The sequence below is a fragment of the Bos grunniens genome, chromosome 4 (assembly GCF_055505025.1).
Source record: "Bos grunniens cultivar Pamir isolate PY7600 chromosome 4, Bosgru_T2T1.0, whole genome shotgun sequence".
Taxonomy (NCBI): Eukaryota; Metazoa; Chordata; class Mammalia; order Artiodactyla; family Bovidae; genus Bos; species Bos grunniens.
The window spans coordinates 86,098,721-86,117,073 of record NC_141168.1 but is presented as its reverse complement, the minus strand read 5'-3'; the positions used below and the strand labels follow the sequence as shown (position 1 = coordinate 86,117,073).

Here is an 18,353-nt window from a genome sequence, read left to right as displayed (position 1 = left end):
AGGTTTTTCTTTTTCTTTTTAATGACAAAAGTGTCTGCCTTATAAATTGGAAGTCATCTCTCAATAATAGTGAATAGTGATTTAAAGCCCATTAGGGAGCTTTTAAGTGCTGACACACGACATTCAATTTATTTTTAGCTGGCACTCAAATTTAAATTTAGTTATTTTGCATTCCTTTCAAAAGAATACCGTTACAAATTAGTCTCTCAGGAATAGTACCATGATAACTTAGTATATCAATGTCCTCATATGGATTCACTGCTCCAAGAAAGATTAAGTGGTTAGAGACCATTTCCACTTGTCCCATGATTTTTCTTCCAGTTCTCATGACTGCATACTTGGAGTTAAAGCCAAAGAATATAAAAGATGCACAAGTACTGGGATACACATAAACCCAGTCTTAAACGTGGGTCTAGTAGAGATGGCAAATGTTAGAAATAGCTGATGCAACTTGAGATCCATTGATGAGACATAAAGATAAAAAAGCATGATTATTGCAGGTATGAGCACATCTAATACCCAGATCTTTAAGAAAATTGATTTATAGTGAAAAAATAAAGTTAAATACACCAAAATTATAATTGGAAAAGTTTACCCAACAAAAATTGCAATTTGAATCAGATGGAGAATACTATTTTAAACACTTACCATCTACTTAAATTTTTTCTAAATAATGAAAAAATATAAGAGTTACTAAGTGGCTGAGGGTTTAAGCAGGGTTCAATTCTTCTTTTAAATGTTCTCACATAATTAGTGAAAGATGACAAATTTGAGAGCTAAGGTAAAACTCTATATACTATAAAATGCTTCAGTTATTTTGGTGATACAAAACAGCAATGCTTGAATTGTTTTTTATTTAAATTATTTTAGGTTAATAGGGAAGCAGACATGGTAACCATAGGTGAGAGTGGTATTTAGAAATTTGTAATCAACTCTGAGAGAAGTCACTCAAACTCACCTGACCAAAACAGAGAGTTTCTAAAAACTCATGATTCAGAATAGGAAATGGAAATCTGGATCTAGATCAACTCTGTTTTTGTACTGCATACCATAAGATTGTCACCAGTCTGGTAGGGTTTGTGCTTTTTTTTCCCCCTGAAAGTCTTCTTTTAACCTTTAATGTTCCATCTAACTTTCCCTTAGTTGACTGGTTATATGAAATTAGGTATAGGTATATTAATATAATAAATGGTATTGATGTTTTTTTGTAGGATATTTAGTGACATGAAGTAATGTTCAGGACATATTTTTAAATGAAAAATGTTGCTTATCAAAAAGAAAATATAGGGTAGCATTATATGAGATCTATAGTGCATATGTTATGTGCATTACACTATTAACCCTACATTGACTTATTAATATTCACTGACTTATTAAATGTATACTATAAATTTCGCTACCCACACTTTTATAGGGAATGTTTCAGGTGACTTTTAGGTTTTTATTTGTTACTTTCTTTCTAAAAATTTTAGAAAGATTAGAGTTGAAAATGAGAGAATTGATTAGGAATGGGTGAGAAGTAGAACTGATGTACATCTTATTAGAAAATACAGTTTAAAATGTATTTGGAGGGAAGTTTAAAACAAAGGGATAAAAAGAATTTCATAACTTCATAACATGTTTTACTTGTAATTATACATATCTCTCCTGTTTATGTAGTTGACAAAGTATAAGATATAAACCTACATAAACTGGACTATTAATGATAAACTAAGTTGAGGGTTAAAAAAAGAGCTGATTTAGTAAACATTCATCATCAAAATCTCTATTACTGAACGTAGCCCCTCATTTTTTGGTCAGCCTTTCCTTCACTGATGTGGTAAAAGCTCTATTTCAACTGTTATGAATTTTTTTCATAACCTTGGAGTTATGTTTACCCAAATAAAGTTAAATACTCTATATTAAGTAACATAAAAGAGATTAAAAAAACATTTTCTATATATATCTGAAAGTAATTCAGATATTATAAACAGTTTCTAAATTAAATAAGGTCCATCTAGTCAAGGCTATGGTTTTTCCTGTGGGCATGTATGGATGTGAGAGTTGGACTGTGAAGAAGGCTGAGCGCTGAAGAATTGATGCTTTTGAACTGTGGTGCTGGAGAAGACTCTTGAGAGTCCCTTGGACTGCAAGGAGATCCAACCAGTCCATTCTGAAGGAGATCAGCCCTGGGATTTCTTTGGAAGGAATGATGCTAAAGCTGAAACTCCAGTACTTTGGCCACCTCATGCAAAGAGTTGACTCACTGGAAAAGACTCATGCTGGGAGGGATTGGGGACAGGAGGAGAAGGGGACGACAGAGGATGAGATGGCTGGATGGCATCACTGACTCGATGGACGTGAGTCTGAGTGAACTCCAGGAGTTGGTGATGGACAGGGAGGCCTGGCGTGCTGCGATTCATGGGGTCTCAAAGAGTCAGACACAACTGAGCGACTGGACTGAACTGAACTGAACTGAACTGAACGGTGATGGAAAGTCTCAATAAGAGTAAAAAAAAAAAAAAAAATTACTGAGCCGGGCATTGTGTTCAGTGTCTGTGACACAAAGATAACTGGAGAGGTTTGGGTTTATTGAAGCTTAAGCACCTGAAGGGGTTTTATGCGTCTCACACAAATAGACATGTGGCTGTAGCCCACTCTCAAATCACTGAAGCATCAAGTGTCCTTGCTTTTGTTTCAGGTCTGCCCGTGGGGTCTGATTCTGAACACTTCCTAGCCATGTATGCCACTCCTCTGTTTGCATATCCAACACCAAAGACAATCAGAGCTATCAGCAGAAAAGCAGACTTCTGGAATGCCATTCTCTGCAGAGCTGCGAGTGTGAACTGTCTCCGGTGTACACTGCTACCAATGAAAGGACCTTCTTAATATTCAATGGCTAAAGAAAAGGATCCCAGCACTCTTCTGGGGCATAGTGGTTTCAGTGTGTCAGACTTCTTTAAGCTGCTCATGACAGTTAGCTACCTGGTATGTGGAGATAGAGCCCACACAAATGCACCTTTGTCAAGCACACTTAGCTGTCTGACTTAATGGAAATGAAGCATAATGGAATTCTTGCCTGATCTTTTAGTCCTATTGCTTTTGTATAATATTTCAATTGGGAGTAGTCAATATACCATCAGGAATGTATTTTCCATTTGAATACTGAGTGCTAAATTTATATACCTTCTTATTTAATGAGAGAGGTTCCCCCACCTAATTTGTTCAGCAGAAATATTTCCCACATGCTTTCCCTTTCTGAAGAGGAAGATCCTATTGTCGGAGGAAATGGATGTTAATTAATCATGTTCTACCAAGCTTTGTATTGTGTAGCTCAATTTTATTTGGAAAGTATAACTGGGGTTGATGTAGGGGAAGAGTGAACATTAAAAACAAAGCTTAATGTTTATGACAATATTGAATACTTAGGCAAACCATCTGAAGGTTTTAGTCTGTTTTCTGCTGGTAATGTTTTATGGTTGATTAAAGCTGTCAGAACAACATTCAAATTAAATGCAGTGGGAGGTCATTCAACAATGGAGAAGTATCCACAGCCAGCCAGCACTCAGCACTGCTGCAGAAGGCAAGACTGCTAATAATTGTAGTCCTTACTGAAGCTTGGCATTCCTGTGTATCTTTATATATCGACATTCAATGAATATACGTATATATTTGGTTTAAATAATGTAAATATTATATTAGAGCCTTAATTTCACTTTTAACTGGTAGACAAAGAATCAAGGATAAAAGGGAATTCATTCTTTCTACTGATTTCTAAGTTATGAAAATTAAAATAATTTAAACATAAATGGTTATGATAAACAGTCCCCATAAAAGCAACTCCACTGAAATTCCCACATCATGATAAATATAATTATTAATAAATGTATATATATTTTCTTGAAAACTAAATAATCCTTCATTGTTTTTTCCATGGCATCTCTATGCAAGTTACTGTCTGCATGGAAATCCTCACAGATCAAATATTTAAAGGGCTGTCTTCTTATAGTAATTGTTCTCATAATACAGAGTACCTATTACTTGAATCAGCACACTATAATATAGTAGGTGTTCAATATATGTTTGTTTGAAACTGAATAAGTATGTTAATGCTACAGAGCGATGGATTTTATATCTAAGACAAGGAGCTAGACTACCTAGACAACCTAAAGGTAAGACAGATTGCCCCCTTGGAACAGAGTGTCTTTTGAGAAATTTTCAGCCAGTTATAACTCAGTGCCTCCATCAGATATCAAATGCATTGTGATTTAGATGACTCCCAAAGTCTCCCACTATGGAGACATTCTAAACATAAATACACACATATATATACACACACAGAGTAAATTACAAACAATTTATCATATCAATTTACTTTGATTTCCCTGGCATACTTTAAGGCCCATTAGAATACATTTTCTTCATCTCTGTCTCTCTCTCAAATTTTTTTCTTTTTCTTTTTGTTTAGCAGTGCCTAAAATATCTGTGCTTACTCAATAAAATACACAGGATGTTTAGACATATGCTTACCAAAACAGTCCAATGTTTTATTTGGTATTGCTTCATCACAATTTTCAAACTCTTAAAAGAGCTGACTTTTTATTACAATTTCAGGCTTAGGTATGTAGAATGCAAATTAGTGTCTAAAATCTAAATAACTGGCAACTGGCTTCACTCAAATTTCTAGGCTGATTTTGCAGCCTTAGACTGCTCTCAGGTTCTGGTCTCTGTGCTAAGCATATGGTCTAAAACTCCTTATATTCATTGCCAGTGCCCTTATAAATATGTCCTGAGACTAGCTCTTGAACCTGCTCTCTTCTGGGCTCTCTGTAGTAGACCTTTCCCCTGTAATTAAAAACTCTACTTCTCGCATTATTTAAAAAAAAAAAAAATCTATCAGTACACATCAACTAGTGAACTATAATTAGGAAAACCATCATTTTATCATTTCCACTGTACTAACCAATTCAGGCAAGAATGTTCAAAGAGATGTTATTGGAGACACAATATGGCAGAGTGCCAAAATATAACACAGCAGGTTACTTATGTCTTAGCAAGGAAAAATTTTGTGTTTGCAATAGAGAGATCTGGCAGTGACCACCTTAATCATCATAGCATCAGTTACAGACATACATCTGAAATTATTCTCTGTATGATATAATAAGAACATAGAAATTATTCTTACCAAATATTAAGCTAAAAGTAATGAAACTTTTAAATACATATCCATTTAAATTCAAAGGATAGAGGAATAAAGAACTGTGTGCTGTGTGCTAAGTAGCTTCAGTTATGCCCAACTCTTTGTGACTCAAAGGACTGTAGCCCACCAGGCTCCCCTGTCCGTGGGATATTCCTGGCCCAGGGATCAAACTCACATTTCTTACATCTCCTGCATTAGCAGGTGAGTTCTTTGCCACTCTAAAGAACCATGAGGGGACAGTTAATCAAATCCAGAGTACGAGGCACTGTAAAACACTGGTGAAAGAAATCAAAGAGGACACTAATAGATGGAGAAATATACCATGTTCATGGATTGGAAGAATCAATATAGTGAAAATGAGTATACTACCCAAAGCAATTTATACATTCAATGCAATCCCTATCAAGCTACCAACAGTATTCTTCACAGAGCTAGAACAAATAATTTCACAATTTGTATGGAAATACAAAAAACCTCGAATAGCCAAAGCGATCTTGAGAAAGAAAAATGGAACTGGAGGAATCAACCTACCTGACTTCAGGCTCTACTACAAAGCCACAGTTATCAAGACAGTATGGTACTGGCACAAAGACAGAAATATAGATCAATGGAACAAAATAGAAAGCCCAGAGATAAATCCACGCACATATGGACACCTTATCTTTGACAAAGGAGGCAAGAATATACAGTGGATTAAAGACAATCTCTTTAACAAGCGGTGCTGGGAAATCTGGTCAACCACTTGTAAAAGAATGAAACTAGAACACTTTCTAACACCATATACAAAAATAAACTCAAAATGGATTAAAGATCTCAACATAAGACCAGAAACTATAAAACTCCTAGAGGAGAACATAGGCAAAACACTCTCTGACATACATCACAGCAGGATCCTCTATGACCCACCTCCCAGAATATTGGAAATAAAAGCAAAAATAAACAAATGGGACCTAATTAAACTTAAAAGCTTCTGCACATCAAAGGAAACTATTAGCAAGGTGAAAAGACAGCCTTCAGAATGGGAGAAAATAATAGCAAATGAAGCAACCGACAAACAACTAATCTCAAAAATATACAAGCAACTCCTACAGCTCAACTCCAGAAAAATAAATGACCCAATCAAAAAATGGGCCAAAGATCTAAATAGACATTTCTCCAAAGAAGACATACAGATGGCTAACAAACACTTGAAAAGATGCTCAACATCACTCTTTATCAGAGAAATGCAAATCAAAACCACTATGAGGTACCATTTCACACCAGTCAGAATGGCTGCGATCCAAAAGTCTACAAATAATAAATGCTGGAGAGGGTGTGGAGAAAAGGGAACCCTCTTACACTGTTGGTGGGAATGCAAACTAGTACAGCTACTATGGAGAACAGTGTGGAGATTCCTTAAAAAACTGGAAATAGAACTGCCTTATGATCCAGCAATCCCACTGCTGGGCATACACACTGAGGAAACCAGAAGGGAAAGAGACACATGTACCCCAATGTTCATCGCAGCACTGTTTATAATAGCCAGGACATGGAAGCAACCTAGATGTCCATCAGCAGATGAATGGATAAGAAAGCTGTGGTACATATACACAATGGAGTATTACTCAGCCATTAAAAAGAATACATTTGAATCAGTTCTAATGAGGTGGATGAAATTGGAGCCTATTATACAGAGTGAAGTAAGCCAGAAGGAAAAACATAAATACAGTATACTAACGCATATATATGGAATTTAGAAAGATGGTAACGATAACCCTGTATACGAGACAGCAAAAGAGACACTGATGTATAGAACAGTCTTATGGACTCTGTGGAAGAGGGTGGGAAGATTTGGAAGAATGGCATTGAAACATATGAAATGTCATGTATGAAACGAGATGCCAGTCCAGGTTCAGTGCACGATGCTGGATGCTTGGGGCTGGTGCGCTGGGAAGGCCCAGGGGGATGGTATGGGGAGGGGGGAGGGAGGAGGGTTCAGGATGGGGAGCATGTGTGTATCTGAAATTAAAAAATTTAAAAAAAAAAAAAAAAAAAAGAAAACAGCATTGCACATTTCAAAAAAGTAATGTAAGAATAAGCTCCTATGAGGAGGCCTTTCCTTAGAGAAAATAATAAAATCAGATAAGATCACATCAGTCGCTCAGTCATGTCCGACTCTTTGCGACCCCATGAATCGCAGCACGCCAGGCCTCCCTGTCCATCACCAACTCCTGGAGTTCACCCAGACCCACGTCCATTGAGTCAGTGATGCCATCCAGCCATCTCATCCTCTGTCGTCCCCTTCTCCTCCTGCCCCCAATCCCTCCCAGTATCAGAGTCTTTTCCAATGAGTCAACTCTTCGCATGAGGTAGCCAAAGTACTGGAGTTTCAGCTTTAGCATCATTCCTTCCAAAGAAATCCCAGGGCTGATCTCCTTCAGAATGGACTGGTTGGATCTCCTTGCAGTCCAAGGGACTCTTAAGAGTCTTCTCCAACACCACAGTTCAAAAGCATGCCAAAATTAACAACATCGAGATTCTAGAGACTGAATAAAGATAGAAAGATTTTGGAGAGAAGTTAAAACTTGGAAAAAGACCAGTCTTTGTTGAGTTACACACTTGTGTGTAATTAAAATGCAGGTAAACCATGATTCTTGATGGTGTGGGGTGGTGTGAGGAACTGGAGAAAAAGTTTATGGTAGTCTTAAAGTGAAAGTGATAGTCACTCAGTCGTGTCTGACTCTTTGTGACCCATGGACTGTAGCCTGCCAGGCTCCTCTGTCCATGGGATTCTCCAGGCAAGAATACTGGAGTGGGTTGCCATTTCCTTTTCCAGGAGATCTTCCCAACCCAGGGACTGAGGCCATGCCTCCTGCACTGCAGGCAGATTCCTTACCATCTGAGCCACTAGAGAAGTCCTATCAAATGAAATGGCTGGGAATCCTTTAAATGAAGAAGCCCAAGGAGGGGAACCCCAAAGTCTGTGTTTAATGACTACTAAAGTTTTTTACTGCCTTTTGAATCATCTGTGTGTGTGGTCTACTCAAAGTAGTGCACTTAGAAGAAAATGCATTTAACTGAGATTTGGCCTGCAGCTGAAAAGAGAGCTTGAAGTTAGAATTTAACCAATTTAGAATATGAGTCTCTATAAAATTCACAATAAGCAGGGAAATTCTAAATTACTGACACAGAATAATTAGGGACATATGACTCCATGCACTTTGAGAAATTAAGAATATATATTGTAATGTCCAGAGCAGCAAACTAAAAATAATGGACCAGATGGCTTCACAGGTGAATTCAAGCAAACATTTAGAATACAGTTAACATTTATCCTTCTGAAACTATTCCAAAAATTTCAGTAGAAGGAATATGTCCTAACTACTTCTATAAGACCAACATCACCCTGGTACTAAAATCAGACACAGATATCACAAAAGAGGAATGTTACATTTCAATATCACTGGTGAACATAGATGCAAATTTCTTCAACAAGATGTTAGCAAACTAAATCCAAAAACACATGAATCATACACCATGATCAAGTGGAATTTATCTCTGGGATGCAAGGGTTTTTCAATATTCACAAATCAATGTGATATACCACATTAACAAACTGAATAATGAAAATCTTATCATTTCAATAGAAAAAGTCTTTTGACAAAACTCACCATCTATTTATGATAAAAACTCTCGAGAAAGTGGGCATAGAGGGAACATACCTAACATAACAAAGGTCACGTATGACAAGGCCATGGCTAACATCTCAGCAGTGAAAAGATGAAAGAATTTCCTTTAAGATCAGGAACAATACAAAGATGCCCACTCTCAAAATTTTATTGAACATAGTCTTGGAAGTTCTAGCCAGAGCACTCAGACAAGGAAAACAAATAAAAGGAAACAAAATTGGAAAAGAAAACATAAAACTATCAATGTTGGCAGATGGTGTGATACTATACATAGAAAATCCTAAAGATGCCACTAGAAAACGACTAAAGCTAATCAATAAATTCATTAGAATTGCTGGACACAAAATTAATATGTAGAAGTGTGTTGCATTTTTATACACCATTTGACACCTACCGTTCCTGATGTTCAAGCTGGTTTTAGAAAAGGAAGAGGAACCAGAGATCGAATTGCCAACATCCGCTGGATCATGGAAAAAGCAAGAGAGTTCCAGAAAAATATCTAATTCTGGTTTATTGACTATGCCAAAGCCTTTGACTGTGTGGATCACAATAAACTGTGGAAAATTCTGAAAGAGATGGGAATACCAGACCACCTGATCTGCCTCTTGAGAAATCTGTATGCAGGTCAGGAAACAACAGTTAGAACTGGACATGGAACGACAGACTGGTTCCAAATAGGAAAAGGAGTACATCAAGGCTGTATATTGTCACCCTGCTTATTTAACTTCTATGCAGAGTACATCATGAGAAACGCTGGACTGGAAGAAACACAAGCTGGAATCAAGATTGCCGGGAGGAAATATCAATAACCTCAGATATGCAGATGACACCACCCTTATGGCAGAAAGTGAAGAGGAACTAAAAAGCCTCTTGATGAAAGTGAAAGAGGAGAGTGAAAAAGTTGGCTTAAAGCTCAACATTCAGAAAACGAAGATCATGGCATCCGGTCCCATCACTTCATGGGAAATAGATGGGGAAACAGTAGAAACAGTGTCAGACTTTATTTTTCTGGGCTCCAAAATCTACAGATTTTGACTGCAGCCATGAAATTAAAAGATGCTTACTCCTTGGAAGGAAAGTTATGACCAACCTAGAGAGCATATTCAAAAGCAGAGACATTACTTTGCCAACAAAGGTCCATCTAGTCAAGGCTATGGTTTTTCCTGTGGTCATGTATGGATGTGAGAGTTGGACTGTGAAGAAGGCTGAGCACCAAAGAATTGATGCTTTTGAAGTGTGGTGTTGGAGAAGACTCTTGAGAGTCCCTTGGACTGCAAGGAGATCCAACCAGTCCATTCTGAAGGAGATCAGCCCTGGGATTTCTTTGGAAGGAATGATGCTAAAGCTGAAACTCCAGTACTTTGGCCACCTCATGCGAAGAGTTGACTCATTGGAAAAGACTCTGATGCTGGGAGGGATTGGGGACAGGAGGAGAAGGGGACGACAGAGGATGAGATGGCTGGATGGCATCACTAACTTGATGGACGTGAGTCTCAGTGAACTCCGGGAGTTGGTGATGGACAGGGAGGCCTGGCAGGCTGCAGTCCATGGGGTCACAAAGAGTCAGACATGACTGAGCAACTGATCTGATCTGACCTGACTGCATCAAAAAGAATATCATACCCAGGAATAAATCTATCTAAGGAGGTAGAATATTTACTTGGAAAACTATAAAACACTGATAAAAGAAATTGATGACAACACAAAGAGATGGAAAGGTATATCATGTATTTGGATTGGAAGAAACGATATTGTTAAAATGACTATATCATCCAAGGCCATTCATAGACTAAATGCAATCCCTATCAAAATACCAATGACATTTTTCACAGGACTAGAATACTTTAAAATTTTGCATGGAAGCACAAAAGAATCTGAATAGCCAAAACAATCTTGAGAAAGAAGAACAGAGATTAAAGAATCATCTTCCTGGCCTCAGAATATAATACAAAGCTACGCTAATCAGAATAGTAGGATACTGGCACAAAAACAGACATATAGATCAATAGAACAGGATAGGGAATCCAGAAATAAACTCACACACATATGGTCAATTAATCTATGACAAAGGAGGCAAGAATATACAATGGAGAAAAGACAGTCTCTTTAATAGGTGTTTCTGGGAAAACTGGATAGCTACTTGTAAAAGAATGAAATTCCAATACTCTTTAACATCATATAAAAAAATAAAATGGATTGAAGACCTAAATGTAAGACCAGAAACCATAAAAGACCTAGATGAAAACACAGCTGGAATATTCTTTGACTTAAATCATACCAATATGTTTCCATCTGTCTCCTAAAGCAAAGGAAATAAGAGCAAATATGAACAAATTAGACTTAATTAAGCTTAAACACTTTTCCACAGCCAGCAAATGAACCACTGAAAAAACGAAACGACAATTTACTGGATGGTCGAATATACTTGCAAATTATATGATCATTAAAGAGTTAATACCCATAAATGGGTGTTGAATTTTGTCAAAGGCTTTCTCTGCATCTATTGAGATAATCATATGGTTTTTATTTTTCAATTTGTTAATGTGGTGTATTACATTGATTGATTTGCGGATATTGAAGAATCCTTGCATCCCTGGGATAAAGCCCACTTGGTCATGGTGTATGATCTTTTTAATGTGTTGTTGGATTCTGATTGCTAGAATTTTGTTAAGGATTTTTGCATCTATGTTCATCAGTGATGTTGGCCTGTAGTTTTCTTTTTTTGTGGGATCTTTGTCAGGTTTTGGTATTAGGGTGATGGTGGGATTAAAGATCTAAACGTTAAGACCAGAAACTATAAAACTCCTAGAGGAGAACATAGGCAAAACACTCTCTGACATACATCACAGCAGGATCCTCTATGACCCACCTCCCAGAATATTGGAAATAAAAGCAAAAATAAACAAATGGGACCTAATTAACCTTAAAAGCTTCTGCACAACAAAGGAAACTATTAGCAAGGTGAAAAGACAGCCTTCAGAATGGGAGAAAATAATAGCAAATGAAGTGACTGACAAACAACTAATCTCAAAAATATACAAGCAACTCCTACAGCTCAACTCCAGAAAAATAAATGACCCAATCAAAAAATGGGCCAAAGAACTAAATAGACATTTCTCCAAAGAAGACATACAGATGGCTAACAAACACATGAAAAGATGCTCAACATCACTCATTATCAGAGAAATGCAAATCAAAACCACTATGAGGTACCATTTCACACCAGTCAGAATGGCTGTGATCCAAAAGTCTACAAATAATAAATGCTGGAGAGGGTGTGGAGAAAAGGGAACCCTCTTACACTGTTGGTGGGAATGCAAACTAGTACAGCCACTATGGAGAACAGTGTGGAGATTCCTTAAAAAACTGGAAATAGAACTGCCTTATGATCCAGCAATCCCGCTGCTGGGCATACACACTGAGGAAACCAGAAGGGAAAGAGACACGTGTACCCCAATGTTCATTGCAGCACTGTTTATAATAGCCAGGACATGGAAGCAACCTAGATGTCCATCAGCAGATGAATGGATAAGAAAGCAATGGTACATATACACAATGGAGTATTACTCAGCCATTAAAAAGAATATATTTGAATCAGTTCTAATGAGGTGGATGAAACTGGAGCCTATTATACAGAGTGAAGTAAGCCAGAAGGAAAAATACCAATACAGTATACTAACGCATATATATGGAATTTAGAAAAGGGTAACAATAACCCTGTGTACGAGACAGCAAAAGAGACACTCATGTATAGAACAGTCTTTTGGACTCTGTGGGAGAGGGAGAGGGTGGGAAGATTTGGGAGAATGGCATTGAAACATGTAAAATATCATGTATGAAACGAGATGCCAGTCCAGGTTCGATGAACGATACTGGATGCTTGGGGCTCGTGCACTGGGACGACCCAGAGGGATGGTATGGGGAGGGAGGAGGGAGGAGGGTTCAGGATGGGGAACACATGTATACCTGTGGTGGATTCATTTTGATATTTGGCAAAACTAATACAATTATGTAAAGTTTAAAAATAAAATTAAATTAAAAACAAAAAGAGTTGATACCCAACATATATCAATAGCTCATACAACTCAACAAGAAACAAACAAATTGATTAACAAATGGGTAAATGACCTGAATATATATTTTTCCAAAGAAGACATACAGGTGGCCTGTATGCTCAAAAATCATGAAATTTGAAGAGATGCTCAAAATCATGAATCATCTGCAAAATGCAAATCAAAACCAGAATGCAGCATCATCTCATAACCATCAGAATGGCTATCATCAAAAAGAACACTTCTACAGTGTTGGTGAGAATGTGAATTGGTATAAGCCCTGTGGGAAACAGTGTGCCAGCTTCTTAAAAGCCTAAAAAAGAACTATTATATGGACCCATTGATTTCACTCCAGGTAACATATCCAAAAAAAAAAAAAAACCCAACCACTAATTCAAAAAGATATTTGCACCCAATGTTCAGCAGCATTATTTGCAATTGCCAAGACATGGAAGCAACCTGAGTGTCCATCAAAAGATGAATGGATAAAGATGTTAGATATAATATTCCATTATATATATATATATATATATATAATAGAATACTACAGTCATGAAAAATAATGAAATTTTGCCATTTTCACTAACATGGATGCACTTGAAGGATATTATGATGAGTGAAGTAAGTCAAAGAAATGCAAATATGGTAAGATATCACATATATTTGTGGAATCTTAAATGTAAAACTAATGTAACCTGCCCTCCTGCAGGGGATAACAAAAAGAACAAATTCACAAATACAGAGAACAAACTAGTGGTTGCCAGTGGGGTAAGGAACATATTGGGGGTAGGGGATTCAGAGGTACAAAGTACTATGTATAAAATAAATAAGCTACAAGGACATAGAGTACAACATAAGGAATACAGGCATATTTTATAATAACTATAAATGGAACATATCCTTTAAAAATTGTGACTCACCATGTTGTACACCTGGAACTTACACTGTATATTAATTATACCTAAATTTAAAAAATTAATTGACTAAATGCTCCAGAGAATGCAGAGAATGTAAGAATGAAAAAAAGCAGGGCCGAGTTACATACTGTGGAGAAGAAACAATATAAAGACACTGGTGGGTTCAAACTAAATGGATTAAAAAGAAATAATATACCGTCATCCCTCAGCATTCTCAGGGACATGGTTCCAGGGCCCTCCCTTATATTAAATGGCATAACATACCTGGCCCTTTATATCCCAGGATGTGGATACCAGGGATACAGAGGATCAATGATATAACAAGTAGCTTGAGTGGTTTAGAATGTTCTATTAGTATTAGGTGAAATAGTCTTCAAGACAGAGTATATAATTGTTGTTGACTCTATGACTCATTTTTAAATTCAATCAAATTTTCCACTATGGGATCATTGATATATAATATCAAAGAGTATTTTTTGAGATAAAATTGTACACTGTATAATGGTAAGAGTCAGTTCATAAGGAAGACATGACAATCTGTCTGTGTAGGTGAATAATAAAGGAATCTCAAGATCTGTAAAGCCAAAAATTGTATCAGGAAAGTGAAATGCAAGTACAGTAGGATATATTTAACAGAATTATCTCATCAACTGATATAAAATGGTAATAAGTTGGTACAAGTAGAGGTGACTAGAAAAATTATCACATACGGTGGCCTAGCTGTTTGTTTTTTTTTTTAATAATTATATCCTATTATACAACTGTGGAAAATTCTGAAAGAGATGGGAATACCAGACCACCTGACCTGCCTCTTGAGAAACCTGTATGCAGGTGAGGAAGCAACAGTTAGAAGTGGACATGGAACGACAGACGGGTTCCAAATAGGAAAAGGAGTACGTCAAGGCTGTATATTATCACCCTGCTTATTTAACTTATATGCAGAGTACATCATGAGAAACGCTGGACTAGAAGAAGCACAAGCTGGAATCAAGATTGCCAGGAGAAATATCAATAACCTCAGATATGCAGATGACACCACCCTTATGGCAGAAAGTGAAGAGGAACTCAAAAGCCTCTTGATGAAAGTGAAAGTAGAGAGTGAAAAAGTTGGCTTAAAGGTCAACATTCAGAAAACGAAGATCATGGCATCTGGTCCCATCACTTCATGGGAAATAGATGGGGAAACAGGGGAAACAGTGTCAGACTTTATTTTTGGGGGGGCTCCAAAATCACTGCAGATGGTGACTGCAGCCATGAAATTAAAAGATGGTTACTCCTTGGAAGGAAAGTTATGACCAACCTAGATAGCATATTCAAAAGCAGAGACATTACTTTGCCAACAAAGGTCCGTCTAGTCAAGGCTATGGTTTTTCCAGTGGTCATGTATGGATGTGATAGTTGGACTGTGAAGAAAGCTGAGCACTGAAGAATTGATGCTTTTGAACTGTGGTGTTGGAGAAGACTCTTGAGAGTCCCTTGGACTGCAAGGAGATCCAACCAGTCCATCCTAAAGGAGATCAGTCCTGGGTGTTCATTGGAAGGACTGATGCTGAAGCTGAAACTCCAATACTTTGGCCACCTTACGCGAAGAGTTGACTCATTGGAAAAGACCCTGATGCTGGGAGGGATTGGGGGCAGGAGGAAAAGGAGACAACAGAGGATGAGATGGCTGGATGGCATCACCGATTCGATGGACACGAGTTTGGGTAAACTCCGGGAGTTGGTGATGGACAGGGAGGCCTGGCATGCTGTGATTCATGGGGTCACAAAAAGTTAGACACGACTGAGTGACTGAACTGAGCTGAACTGATACAACTGTTATTTTCAAGTGCACAAAGGATATTTGCCAACATGCTGGACCAAAAAGCAAGGATCAAGAAATTAAAAGCAAACTTAACTGTGTATATTGTATGCCCATAACAGAATCAGATTATAGATTAAAAAACCCTAAGATTCCCAAGAAAATTGTATTTCCAAAATTAAACAAGAAAATTTCAAAAAACCCATGCATCAAAGAAAAATCACAAGAGAAAGTGGAAAATATTTCTAAATGAATAGTGAAGAATATTAGAATATCAGATCAGATCAGATCAGATCAGTCGCTCAGTCATGTCCGACTCTTTGCGACCCCATGAATCGCAGCACGCCAGGCCTCCCTGTCCATCACCAACTCCCAGAGTTCACTCAGACTCATGTTCATTGAGTCAGTGATGCCATCCAGCCATCTCATCCTCTGTCGTCCCCTTCTCCTCTTGCCCCCCAACCCCTCAGAGCATCAGAGTCTTTTCCAATGAGTCAACTCTTCGCATGAGGTGGCCAAAGTACTGGAGTTTCAGCTTTAGCATCATTCCTTCCAAAGAAATCCCAGGATTGATCTCCTTCAGAATGGACTGGTTGGATCTCCTTGCAGTCCAAGGGACTCTCAAGAGTCTTCTCCAACACCACACTTCAAAAGCATCAATTCTTCGGTGCTCAGCCTTCTTCACAGTCCAACTCTCACATCCATACATGACCACAGGAAAAACCATAGCCTTGACTAGACGAACCTTTGTTGGCAAAGTAATGTCTCTGCTTTTGAATATGCTATCTAGGTTGGTCATAACTTTCCTTCCAAGGAGTAATCGTCTTTTAATTTCATGGCTGCAGTCACCATCTGTAGTGATTTTGGAGCCCAGAAAAATAAAGTCTGACACTGTTTCCCCATCTATTTCCCATGAAGTGATGGGACCAGATGCCATGATCTTCGTTTTCTGAATGTTGAGCTTTAAGCCAACTTTTTCACTCTCCTCTTTTACTTTCATCAAGAGGCTTTTTAGTTCCTCTTCACTTTCTGCCATAAGGGTGGTGTCATATACATACATCAAAAGTTATGGGAATTAAAGTAATGCATAGACAGCAGTATGAAATTTTACATGATTATATAAGACAATAATAAAGAAATTAAATCATTTCTCTGTTTGTTGAATTATCAAAAGGAGCTAGAAAAACAGTGAAAAGTATGTTTTTCAAGTAGAAAAAACTAAATAATAAGACTAAATAAGAGCAAGAATTTGTTAAATATAAAAAAGAGAATAAAGAAAATAAAGCCAAAGCATGTTTATTAAAAAGATAAATGAATCTGATTAAACTCTAAGTAGAGTGAACACAAAAATAGTACAATTACTAATGTAACATAAGAAGTTTTTCACTATAGATTCTGTACCGATTAAAAGAATAATATGATGCTATGAATAATTTTATGTCCAAATAAAATAGCTGTGATGAAAGGGATAACTGCAAATCTACAGCTTAAAATCAACACAAATAAATAAAAAATATAAATAGTGTTATGTCTATTTGAATTTTTGAAATGTTACTCAAAAATTTTCCCAGAAGTACCAGCAGATATTTTTAATGATTAAGTCTATGAAAAATTCAAAGAAAAATTAATATCAATTACTGATAAACTCTTTCAAATGAAATCAGAATTACTCTGATACCAAACCTGTAAAGATACTACAAAAAAGTAAAATTATGGGTCAATATTGCTTATGAACACAGATCCCTAAATATTAAATAAATTAGCAAATTGTTCCAGCATATAACAAGCAAAAATTTCTTTTATAATGACATAAAACATAGGATTTGGGGAGTGAATTTAATGAAACATTCAAAATCTTTATAATAAAGCTAGTTATTTCTATGAATATTGAAGAAAACAAGACAATGTTGAAAATACCATGCTCAAGGATTGCAACAGTTACTATTTTAAGCAGTCAGTTCTCACCAAATTGATCTATAGATTCAATGGAATACCAAAAAATATCCTAGTATGCTCCTATGAAAACCATGCTATTTTTTGAAAATCTATAAATACTAAAACAATTACTAAAAAGTGGAGGAATGCTAGAGCACCTACAAAATTTGATTTTAAGATTTACTGTATATTGAACAGGTTTGGTAGCTTCCTATAAAGTCAAATATATACCAACCATATACCTTAACAATTCCACTATATTCACTGAGGAGAAATAAAAACATTCATGCACAAAAATATTTGTTTATGAATGTTTATAGAAGTGTTATTGATAGTAGACACAAACTAGAAATAAACTAGATTTTCATCAACAGGAAAATGAGCTAAGAAATTAAGGTATATCAGCAGGTAAAGAATCCACTTGCAAAGCAGAAGATATAGGAGACGTGGGTTTGATCCCTGGGTTGGGAAGATCCCCCAGAGGAGGAAATGTCAACCCACTCCAATATTCTTGGCTGGAAAATTCCATGGACAGAGAAGCCTGGCAGACTACAGCCCATGAGGTGGCAGAGAGTTAGACACAATTGAACACATGGCACACATTCAAAAAACACTACTGAGCAAATAAAACATAATAAACTACTAATACATGTATCACCACAGACACATCTCAGAATCATTGTCTTTAAGAATGTCAAATATAATATCTTACTGCCTAATTCCATTCATACTAAATTCTAGAAAATACAATCTATAAGTAATGAAAAGCAGACCAGCTGTTTGGATCTGGGAGCAGAGGGA

At 36.8% G+C, this 18,353-nt stretch overlaps 1 protein-coding gene across 24 annotated transcripts in view; it reads left to right on the top strand.

Moving 5' to 3' along the window:
* Positions 1-3,062, top strand: part of LOC147374462 (uncharacterized) — a 441,112-nt gene extending 438,050 nt beyond the window's left edge. For 22 of the 24 annotated variants that reach the window (XM_086397207.1, XM_086397202.1, XM_086397210.1 and 19 more), the window contains one exon: positions 2,681-3,062. In XM_086397207.1, the coding sequence (XP_086253333.1) occupies positions 2,681-2,868 (188 nt within the window). In that variant the 3' untranslated portion in view covers positions 2,869-3,062. The remainder of the gene's footprint in view (positions 1-2,680) is intronic. The other 2 variants (XM_086397238.1, XM_086397236.1) reach the window with 1 other exon arrangement.
* The last annotated feature ends 15,291 nt before the right edge of the window (positions 3,063-18,353 follow it).